Source organism: Synchiropus splendidus, chromosome 4 (genome assembly GCF_027744825.2).
Source record: "Synchiropus splendidus isolate RoL2022-P1 chromosome 4, RoL_Sspl_1.0, whole genome shotgun sequence".
Classification (NCBI taxonomy): domain Eukaryota; kingdom Metazoa; phylum Chordata; class Actinopteri; order Syngnathiformes; family Callionymidae; genus Synchiropus; species Synchiropus splendidus.
The window spans coordinates 29,252,307-29,264,256 of NC_071337.1; the positions used below are offsets into that span (position 1 = coordinate 29,252,307).

At 42.5% G+C, this 11,950-nt stretch overlaps 2 protein-coding genes across 2 annotated transcripts; both read right to left on the bottom strand.

Moving 5' to 3' along the window:
• Positions 1-1,851: 1,851 nt before the first annotated feature.
• LOC128757315 (glutathione S-transferase A-like) lies at positions 1,852-4,169 on the bottom strand. Its single transcript, XM_053862504.1, has 6 exons — positions 3,933-4,169; positions 3,786-3,851; positions 3,511-3,616; positions 2,733-2,851; positions 2,501-2,580; positions 1,852-2,105 (listed from the first exon to the last, which is right to left on the bottom strand). Exons 1-6 carry the CDS (start codon positions 4,098-4,100, stop codon positions 1,973-1,975), a joined length of 672 nt encoding a protein of 223 aa, XP_053718479.1. The 5' UTR covers positions 4,101-4,169; the 3' UTR covers positions 1,852-1,972.
• Positions 4,170-6,057: 1,888 nt separating this feature from the next.
• Positions 6,058-11,039, bottom strand: LOC128757955 (glutathione S-transferase A-like). Its single transcript, XM_053863632.1, has 6 exons — positions 10,766-11,039; positions 10,246-10,311; positions 10,064-10,169; positions 9,662-9,780; positions 7,597-7,679; positions 6,058-6,359 (listed from the first exon to the last, which is right to left on the bottom strand). The coding sequence occupies exons 1-6, from the start codon at positions 10,931-10,933 to the stop codon at positions 6,230-6,232; spliced, it is 672 nt and encodes a 223-aa protein (XP_053719607.1). The 5' UTR covers positions 10,934-11,039; the 3' UTR covers positions 6,058-6,229.
• Between the last annotated feature and the right edge of the window lie 911 nt (positions 11,040-11,950).

Consider the following 11,950-nt stretch of genomic DNA (forward strand, 5'->3'; position numbering starts at 1 on the left):
AAGTTTTTCAGTGACAACTGAACTTCTTTTTTCCTAGTTCAGCTCACTCAACTCCCTCCCCTTAGACCAATTCCTGTGGTCAGAGATTTATATTTCACGATTGTTTATGTGTGACTACCTTCTCCCCTTTCCACTTCTGCCTCCAACTCCTCATTTATTTATTTTTCATTTATTATATTATAGATTTGGTGTTTTTTTTATTTTACCTGTCATATTATTATTTAATTGTATTTATTTTATTTTATTGTCATGGTAATATATGTTTGTGTGTTCTAGTTTAGGGTTTTTTTTTTCTCCTCCAATTCCCTGAGTGTATATATATATATATATATATATATATATATATATATATATATATATATATATATATATATATATATATATATATATATATATATTGTAGCGTCTGCTGGGAGTCACAAAAAAAACAGCCGTTCTGTTTTGACAATCTTCTTTTAATCCGGTCCAACTCGGTGGATTGGTCTCCTCCACAACAGCAGCTCGTGGCTCTCTCTCACCACCCGAAACAAAAAATGTGTGTGTGTGTGTGTGTGTATAATAAAGCTTCAGGGAAGTTCATTGCTGCATCCAGGGGCAGTAACCCATGCACACCAGATGTCAGGGAAGCCATCCGACTTGAAGAAAGACTGTTATCAAGAGCTTGTGTCTAGTGGGACCCCTAAATCAATTGCAAGGTACCGGTTTGCCTGAAGGGCTGCTGTGGCTCAGGCGAAACAGCGGGTGTGGGAGGAGATTCCATGGAGGAAGACGTTCGGTTAGGATGTAACTGGCTGTTGGAAAGAGCTCTTTGGGGAACTCCTTAACCCAGACATTCCACCCTCTAGAAGGGTGACAGGGCTGGAGGATGTTGGGCAGCTTTTGGCGATATTTCAAACCGAAGTATGGTAGTCAAAAAGCTCCACAGTGACAAGATTGGCACGGCTCTTCAACATTGCGTAGATGTCTGGGTGTGTTCCAGCTACAGAGGGATCACAGCCCTTAGCCTCTGTGGCATGGTCTACTCTGGGGTGCTGGAGAGAGAGGTCCTGCTATGATTTCAGACGGGAGAACCACATGCATCATGAATAACACAGGGATAGATAAGTCAAGAAACCCCAGAAACAAACAAGCTGTAACAACAAAATGACTCCAGTAGATGGAGACAGAGTCGGTCAAACAAATGTATCTGTCCAGTGTAGACCTGCTTCTGATGCTGGTTGGTTTTGGTTTGTTTACGTGAAGATTAAATATGGCTATTGATGACAAATGAAACCAAGAGTAATGAATCCGTTCTATAACTTGAATGGGCCCCATTTGTTCTGGGAAAGGTGGGACCCAAGATCAAAAAGGTTAAGAACACGATCAGAGCAGAACCAAGTCCAATGCGCAGTAGAACAAAAGCCAGCAGCACAAGATCCAGAATGTAATGGAACAGCGAGGGAGAGCTAGAAAGAGAGAGAGAGAATACAGCGAGAGCTGGAAGTGATCCATAAAAACTCTTTCAACTTTTCTCAAAGGTGCCTGGGAATATGACCTGCCAGTCTACATGTGCTTTGTGGGATCGGGTGCTCAGGGACAAGTTGTGGGAGGTGGCGGCCGTCTCTCGTACAGACAGGTGTTCTGTCACTCGGGAGGTACTCGGAGCAGAGCTGCTTCTTCTCTGCGTTGAAAGGAGTCCACTGAGGTGGTTCGGACATCTCATGAAGATGCCCCTGGACGCCTGCCTTGGGAGGTGTTTCATGGCCGGAGAAGGACGTTGGCGCAACCTTTTGAAGCTACTGTCCCTGTGACTTGGCAACGGATAAGCGGATAAGGATGAATGGAAAATTAAATCAAAAGCAGCCTCAACTCCAGTTTTAATTGGTTCTTCATTTATTTTCAGCTCAAGGATGGAGAGTTATCTGAGCAGGCAGGACAGTGCAACATTAGGAGTGATAACATACATATTATGTTCTTATCAGGCAGCAGAAGCTCAAAGATCTTTCAGCACGTCTTGTCCCTCTGGGTTTTCCAGCCAAGTGGGAGGCCAGGTGGCCTGGATGCTGGGACGCTTCTTCACGCAATTGTAGTACGCAGCCAACTTTGGGTAACGCTCTGCACACAGCCTGCAAAAGAATGACAATTTAGTTTCTTTTTTTTTGTCCAACAACCCTTTTGTTGTCACTATGTACTACTGAGCAGCTATATGCTGGTGAAGTTTCATGTCCTCATGTTCAGAGCTAAGATTGTTGAGCAGAGTGTGCCATCTAGTGGCCTCTGAACATGGGTGCACTGTTTCATGACTCCTCATCGGGTGATCATTAATTATTGAACAGAAGATCATATGAAGAGATTATGATGACAATGATACACAGCTCATGTTCCACATCTCAGCTATTTTAAAAACAGAAAATCAAAATATGATCATCACATTGTAGAAGTCATTTGAATTGTATTCAATTGTTGAAAGACATTCAGTGTCTGATCCCTGACAGAACACAGAAGGAGTGAATACACTTACCCAAAGCGAAAGAGGTAAGCGACAGAGGGAAAGACTATCACGTCAGCCAGTGAGAAGTTTGATCCTGCCATGAATGGGCCCTTAAAAGAAGATTGTTTTTGTTATAGCGTTTTGAATGCAGTTTTCCTCATCTGTTGTTCTAAACTGGTCCATGGTGCTATGTTTTAACAAGCGTCTATCAATATCAATACATTGTTGCATTTTAGCTGCTTGTAGTGAGGTAGCCAAACACCTTCTCCAGATATCCTTCCCACAGCTTCAACTCAGCAGCCAGAGCCTCTCTGTTCCGCTTCACTGCAGAGTCATGCCTCTCCCCTTCCGGGACCTTCCAGTTGTAGTAGATGACATTGGCTGCAAAGGATCAACAGGCAGCCGTCAGGACACTCAGATATGGACGGAAATCAGAATTTCTACGAAAACAAACTGTGGTTTTCTCTCTCCTAAAATCAGGTCTCATGACCTGCAGTCCCGAGATTCATGCAAGCGTCTTTGAAGTTGGAATTTTGACATGACCTGTGGCAGTTTAACACACTGCTCCACAATGGCTCATTAGTGCCTGTGTTACGAGGCGCTCTGGTCATGTGGGTGTGTTTGCCAACCTCCCTCTGAGGATGTTGACTGGAGACGCGGATTCTCAGGAGGCTCTTCTGAAGTCTATACATGTGAATCTACACTGTGTTTTGTAGATTTCATGTCAGTGTGATGGTAGTTTAAAGTAGTCCATGCAAAAGTATACACCAGTGTCCGATTCACAATGGAACTACTACACTTGTGTCAGAAGCAGCTGAACTTGGTGGAGGTGTTTCCACATTTTTGCAGCTCAATTCTGGAATGTGTGTCGAGGACAGAGCAGAAATGGAGTCCTGCTGCAGGGGACTCACCGTAATATTGAGAAAACCACTCAGAAAATGGTCTTCACTCAATCAGACACTTCTGTGTAACTAATTCCTTTTTGCGAGTTCATGAACTGCTCTGCTTTTCAAAACAACTTTTTCTCTGGCAGAACATACCCATCTTCTCATTGAGGGTCTGAGCCTCAAACATGCGCTGGTACATCAGGGCCTGCTCACAGCATTTCTCAGGAATCAGTTTGTCGCCCTGATCCTTAAACTGGCACTGTGCAGAAGCAAACACACGGAAAGGTGACGTACAGAGCAGTGGTTCCTCTGCAGGGTGACTGCAGCTCATGCATCTTTGTGGGTCGCACAAGCAGAACAGGTTTAAAATGATCTCTCTGCACAGCATTATGTTTCAGTGAGGTGTGGTTCAGCAGCACTGGCCTTACCCCCAGGTACAAGCAGGCGGCGTAGGACTCGTTCAGGATGCAGTTTCCATGTTTGAAGGCGGGAAGCTTGTGAGGAAAACAAGTTGAGGAACCTTTGGTCTTTTTTCCTTTTTAGCTGTTTTAAAGTAGTAGCTGATTGATACATACCTGTCCTCTGGGATTTATCTCCATGACCTCAGGTGACTTGTGCTCCATTTTCTCAAAGGAGAGCAGTTTTTGGTTGTAGCCCTGCAGCTTCTTCTCCTCCAGCATGATCATCACCCTCCAGCACGGAGGAGAGCCGGAGCCCCAGAGCAGAGTCATGTCCTTGGCCATGTTTGCAGACAGAGCAGGCAGAGACGACACAAGTTGCAGGAAGGGAAGAGTGCGGCGAGGAATGCGTGACTTTGCTGGTTTTATAACTGTTGGACCACCCAAAGTCTGGATTGGTGGAGCAAAGGCCGTCCCATTTCTTCACTCTCCCTACAGATCAGAGGGTGCAACAGGCTGGATTGTTCACTCCCTCCTCTCACACTGCATATCCCAGTGTTAAACTGCTATGTCATTCCCTTCCTTTGGTTTATGATGTCTTGCTTCATGTTCCCCTTTGTTCCATCCACTTTTCCTGTTCCCATTTAACAGAGTGATCAACATCCAAAAGAAAAACACCTGCCATCTTAAAGCGACACCTGAGCAGCCTTCTTCCATGACATGGTGACCAAGCCCCTCCTCCTGTGAAACCCAAGAAGCCCGTTTCAACCCACCTGCATATGTGATGGTTTCTGTCACAAACATTGATGGCAGCAGATTGTACCACAGATGAACAGTCATCTCACAATGACTCAGCAAATCTCTGCTGCCGCTTCACCCGGGAACAAAATCTGTTTCCCCACTTCAGAACAATCATTCCTGTCCATGACAGGGACTGAAAGCATTAAACCACTAGGTGGCAGAAAACACAATTTAAACTTTCTATTGAACACCTTTTATTTAAGAAAAAAAAAACTGTGGAATTCTGCTTAAGTCAATACTAATGTTTCATGCAGCATTGAAAAACTCCTTTTGATAGTCTTTCACAATGACACTTTCATCTGGCTCATGATGAGGTCTGACTGTAGAACAATTCAAAATGAATCATCTCGACTGCAATGATCTAAAAGTCAGCAATTCTGTCATACTCTTCCTGCTTTGTTCCACTGTAGTCTTTATCAGACGTCACCTCAACCGGCGGTACAACACAGGTGCACCTGCTCTGAGTGCGTCTGGTCACACCTCACTGCTTGTGTTTATTGAATTCACCGCAATGTTTGACAATCTCATTTGCTTCATGCTTGTTTTTGTACCTACCATGCTGCTTCAGGGCCCGGAAGATGAAGACCTGTTGTAAACTGAGCTTCTTTTTTTAAACTTTCTATTAACAAATATCTACAAATATAGAATCCTCCAAACCATACTGTCACAATCCCAAAACTATCATCAAATGAACAATGGTAACTAGCAACAGTTGATCTGTTTCAGTGATCCCACTGTTTTTTCCAAGTCAAGTCTTTTTAATTTTGTTTTGTTTCTAGCTAGTAGTAAGCAGATAAGTGGCAGCACCTGGAGGCCATGGAGGAGAAAATGATTCCCGCCAAAACCTTACATCCAAACAAAACTCCACAAATGGCCAGTAAAGCTTTCCTCCTGCAAACCGCTGTAACAGATACTCTCAAGATCATTCTTTAGAATAACCTCAGAGGCATTGAAGAGGTTCAGAAACATGCTAAAATCATAGAATTGTAAACGTTACTGGCCACTCTTGTGTTGAAATCTTCCTTTAAATTACATTTTAATTTGCCATTGATCATATGTTCAGTACGATCTGCATTTTTTTTAGATTTACTGACAGCCCTACAGATTTGCACTAGCAATATAAACATACAATAACCCCATACCTGGATGACATTTTCTGATTAAATAGCTCTCGGATGCAACAAGTCTCCATCGTGCTGAACAAGAGGGGGAAATTAAGCAAGATTTTTTTTATGAGGCATCAAAACTGAGATCTCATTAGAGCTAATCCCTTCAGCGCAGTAAATTAATTCATCATCATTAAATAGAGCGCAATATAAAGGAAGGATTTGTGCAAAGTCATGCATGCAAAGCAATACAGGGACCTTGCAAACCAAACACATTACGGCACAGTCCCAACCCACCTTTGTACAGACAAACCAGTCCAGGTCATTATTTTATCAGGCAACAGCATCAAAGAAAATTCCTTGACACTTTCGCAACAGCATGTTGGAAGCGTTGATAAAGAGAGACAAAATGGCTTTGGGTTTATTTAGCGTGTACAATACAAGGTGTACAACTGAAGGTGCTTTGGAAGAAACATCTTGGAGAAGCTTTAGACTGTCATCCATCCAGTATGCCGAATAGAAACAAGGATTCATTTGCTAAAGTGGTCAAGACTTGTGACCCAGACATTAGATGTCTTTCAGAGTGTCTTGTCCAGGCTTCTCCAGCCAGTGAGGGGGCCAGCTGGCCTTGATACTGGGGCGGTCCTTCAGCAGGGAGTAATACTCGGCCAGTTTGGGGTAGTGCTCAGGTGTCAGACTGCAGACAAAAAGATTCATCATCATTTCATTCATCGAGTATAAAATGTGTTCTACATGGGCGCTCAAACATGGACACTATACCAACACAAAGAACACAAAAATATGAATAGAAATCACTTCAAACTTTCATTCTTGTCGTCCAGAATCAACAATCTGTGATCGGAAAAGACAAAAGAGACTTTGCTTTTTATTACAAACAAAAATGGAGAAAAAAACTGAGCATTGAATCATGGAAGTAGAACGAAAAAAGGAGGAATTTCTGGTCAATTTTTGTTTGCCTTTATTGGTAGAAAACTGAATGAAATTGAGATCTGAATTAATCCGTCTGTTCAGAGATGCTTTCACTTCGTATGAATACGTTTCATCATGTGAGATTTCATCTTTAAAAAGAGAAAACTTTTCTGATGGCGCCGCGCCACGTTTGTTAATATGTGACGGAAACCCTGACTGTGTTGTTACCGCCTTCAGTTAGAGCAGTTATGGTGACACATTCTTTTATGACTACAATTATAAATGGTACTATTACTATTTCTGAGAGCCTTTCACTGCTTCTAGAAACCATTCCTATTTTCTCATAGCACCGCTCACTCAGACCTTACAGTAGTGAGACGCTACTGTGATACAATTATGTGAGTGCAACTCTCTGCTCTCAGATAGAACTTACTGGACAGGATAAACTTTACACGAATAATGGTCATTTGAGATGCGCATGGCAAATCACGCCGCTGGAGACACGACCGCCAACATGAAGAATGAACCGTCGTGACTTAAAGCACCAGAAAACCTTGGCTCGACGAAACCCCTTCGTGATCCTACACAAAGAACCCCTTGACCAAAATGCAGATCAACCACGTGACCTTCAGAAAGTGTTGCTGACTGTATTGCCAGTGTGAGGCTGATAGACAATTCATGAATATTTGGACCACAGGGGTCTGTTGAAAACAAAGAGCACTCTGATCATGAAAGACTTAAAATGAGTTGTTCCTTTTTGAGGTCAGAGGAACTCCTCTGTCCACACCAAAATAGCTACAGTCAGGAGTGTCGAGTGGTCTTTTAAGCCATCATCCAGTAGAGCACACCTATCAGGGTAACATCTTGAAGTACTTTATTTGAATCACCACGGATCATAGATTATATAATAATACTGGCGCAGTGGAGTGAGCAGCATGGCGTTATCCTGTCCAACACCGCCATCTACTGGAGGGAAATTATTGCTCATCTGAACAGCTACTTACCCAAATCTGAACAGACTGGCGACAGTGGGGAACACAATGACATCTGCCAGTGAGAAGTTGGCACCAGCCAGGAAAGGGCCGGACTGCAACAGAAACCCAATAATGACAGGAGAGGTCAGCGTGGTTGGAGCTGGATTGTGACCCGAATCCAACTAATGTGGCTAATGTTTAAACCAAGTCGGCTGCATTGGTGTCCTTTGATCGAGTCTGTCTGCTCCCCAGAGGTCAACGCATCATAAGAATAGAATCATAAAATTATGAGAAAAAAAAAAAAAGACTTTGTCCTTTAACCGTTCTTCTATTGGACTTAGAGCTGATAATGCATATGTTAGTGTTCCACTCATTTTCCCCTCATATTTGTCCTTCCTCTCAACTGATTTACATGTGAGGTCTTGAAGCCATTGTTTTAATCCCCAAAGAAAATAAGCATCTTATCACCAGGTTTCTTTTAGTTCAATTCTTTGTCAACCACTCAAAATAGACTTCTTATAAGGTTTTCAATTGAAATCTTTTTAATGCTGTGTTAAGTACTTGAGCTTTGACTAAAGGTTTACTAAAGGTTTGGTTTTAATTCAATTATTCATTCACTTTGCAGCGGTTTTAATCTCAAGTATCCTGAGTAATATGTTGATAAATCATGCTAAAGTTCGCAGTCATCCTTCTGACAGCACAAATAATGTGCTTTTAAACAATCTACTTGCAAACGTTGAAAGGAAAGTTGGGATTTTTCTCATGATGCACACATACTTTTAAGGCTCATTTGTATTAGCATGATTTCTTTTTTTTCTGAAACAGTTTCACATCATTAACATGTACATTTGCAAACAGGTTGTCCTCCTTTGTTCTTAATATTGTAAGTGAACCAGTTACTGATAGCAATGAGACTCCGCTGCTGATACGGGTCGTCCAAAGCTGTTATGCAATGCAGCAATTTGATCCTCAGACTTGACTGATAGTAAACCCACATGCAAACTCCATAAACAATAGATTCTATTCACCACTGACACAATGTGACTGGGGAAATTCATCTATTATGTTTTACTACATGTTACATTGTGAAAATTGGAGTAGTTCGATCACTGACTTTGATACTCCAAACATGAGGTTTATTACCATTAATACTTGTCCAGACAGTCAACTATGGTAAAATATTTTTAAGTACCACCTTTCTTTTTGCTGACATTTGCAACTTTGAAAAACATTAAACTACAAAACAGTTTGTTGCAATATCTTAAATGAATAAAATATACATTCCCTTAACATCTTAAGCCTTTGAACATTTTTCATTTGCTTAATTTTTGTACAGTGCCAAATTATAAACCGGATGAATTTGGACATACACATCAGAAAATCCAAAAAGTCAAGTCATCATCATCATCATTTGTCATTGCAGTGGCCATTTCAATGCTGATTTTCCCTCCACTTGACATCTGGAGATGCACACATGTTTTTCATTGCTTTTATTTGATCTAGTTATACAGTAGAAAAACACAATTTTAATCAAAATATCTAATCGCATAACGTGTGCTAATTCTGTCGGATAGCCACAAGTAAAATGCATTCAGTAACAGTAACACATGTGATTAAAATTCCTTTAATTATTATTATTGTGCATCTATATGTTATTTTGTAATGAGCACATATGAAAAGAAAATCCAGTAAAATGTGAGATTTTTTCTTATTTCTCAAATACATTTGCAAAAAATAATATCAAAATATAAGAAATAATGAACCGAATTACAGTGAGTGACAGACGTAATAAATAACAAATGAAAGAATGAAGAGATTTGTGCAGACTTTTTTTGTTTTCAGTATTCACATGCCAGTCTAACCAAAAGCAGACAGTTTATATATTTCCACCATCAGCTGATGGGTGAGGTACAGTGTGATGTACCGCTTATTACACAACACATGCACAAGCTGTCAGGTCTGTCTGTCAACTTCTCACACAGAGAGAAGACAAGCTGACTGTTTCCCTGCAGGCTCATTATTAGGATCACGTAGATATAGTACAGTATGTGTCACCCATATTATCATTCAACACAAAGGGGGCATTAACGTGTACCTTCTGGAGGTAACCCTCCCACAGCTTCATCTCAGTGACCAGAGCCTCTTTGTTTCTCTGCAGGGCTGAGTCATGGCGCTCCCCCTCTGGCACGTACCACTCGTAGTAGATGACATTGTCTAAGAGAAGAAGACACTTTTGAAGACAGGCCACAGCAGCTTTTTTTTAAAGATCAAATCAGATATAATCAGACTTTATTTTTTGGACGAACGGTGTCATGATAGGGCCTTTTGTTCCCTTGAGAAAAGCCCCCAGGATGTTGGCTCATACTCAAGGTCAGTCTGACCAAGAAGAGTACAACTGACCTTCCATTAAGGAAAGCACCGTGTTCTCCAGTACACTCGGTAATATTAGAAGAGACACGTGTATGGAATGCAAGTGTCTGGCTGCAGCGCATCTTACTGAGTTTTTCATAAAAGGCGGCTCCCTCAAACATGCGCTGGTACATCAGGGCTTGTTCTGCAGCGCCGTCCGGGATCAGCTTGGTCCCCTGAGCCTTGAACTGGCTCTAGAAGTGAGAGCAGAACACAACCGTTGTGTCAACCGCTGCCTCTTAACAAAGTGCCCTTGGGACAGAGCATCACCTCCAGGTAGAAGCAGGCAGCATAGGACTCATTGACCACGTTGTCCCCGTGCTTGAAAGTGGGCACCTGGGAGAAACAGAGAACATGGAAACGCGTTAGATCCTGCACAGTCCACCAAAACTGGAGGCGGCTGACTCAGCCAATTAACCAAGTCAACATGTTGAGGCGAGTCAGGACGGACTCAGAGGGACCTGACTGGTCGAAAGTAATAGCTAAACGTATGAATGTCGGGCGTACATGGGCAGCATCCAGGAGACCGTTGCCTTGTCAGTTTGCTGACTAACAACACCTGTCGCTTCAACAACCGCGCTGGAACTTTATATAAGCGGATTTCGATACGTCGATGTCATCGCTCTCAAAGAGCGAGGCTTGATAATATGTCTTTATTTTGCGTCTCTCAAAAGCAAAATTGATGCATCTTTTAATGGAGTTTGGAGTATATATGCTATATTTAGCATGGCAGCTGTGGGCGCATCGAGTCGAACGCTCAGTGTATAAGGTTGACTGGTCGGCCACTCACCTGACCTCTCGGGTTGAGAGCCAACACTTCTTGGGATTTGTGCTCCATTTTGTCAAAGGAGAGCAGTTTTTGGTTGTAGCCCTGCAGGTTCTTCTCCTCCAGCGCGATCATCACCCTCCAGCACGGAGGAGAGCCGGAGCCCCACAGCAGAGTCATGTCCTTAGCCATGGCTGCTTGTTTGCCTTCGGGAAGCAACGAGCTTGAAGAAGAACCGACAGGAAACTTGGACCTGTCCTCGACCACTTGCCCACCGGAAGACTAATAGAGGAACACAACCGTCCAACTAGTCCAACAGTTTCCTGCCCGTTTTGGGGGATGCGGGCACAACCTTAGAGTCAATTCAAGCACCTCTGAGATATAATTGTTATTTGTTTGTTTAGTTTTACTTCATGTCAAATTATTCAAATAAATATAGTCAGATAAAAAGAAAAACTACAGCGACGAATAAGGCCCAAACGCAATATTTTCTGAAAAGCACCACAGCACCCCCTTCGCTGAGAAAGTGGTTTGATCCGCCCCGCCCCTTGGTCTGAGCGCTCAAAAACGTGGGCGATTGACAAATTGCGGGATCTGATGCCAAGTGGACGATGGGCCAATGTTTCCCGTTCCACGACCTTTCACTAGAATCTTATCACACACGATTGAGGATTACTAATGTGTCTTTACAAAAAAAAAGATTTGTGGTATGCGACACTGTGTCTTTGAATACGTATTTATTCCTTTGAATTTCAACAAATATTTACTTCAACTGATCAAATATATACAGTTTACTCACCTTGCTTCACCTCCAATTACACATCGAAAACAACATTGCTTGGGGCTGGTCGTTCCAAAACTGTGTCTGTGTTTTGGGGATCACCCTCTGTTTGCCTCTGTTACCCTCATCCTGCTGCTTCCATTGGTCTGATGCCTGAACTAGCCCTGGTATTGTTACCATCGCTATATATGGATTGATCTGCTCATCCCAGCACAGCTGTGGTGTGGGTACCTTTGTGAGGTGTCACACATGTATTTACTTGGACCACCCATACAAACCCATTGTCTTCACCAATGGTCCCTATTATGCCTTCATTAAAACGTTCCTTCTCAGTTGGTAACCATACTGCAGACTCACTGACAAGACCCTCTTCTCTCTACCTCTCTCCCACGTCCTTTTCGTGATCCCTCCATACTTATCGTTGCGAC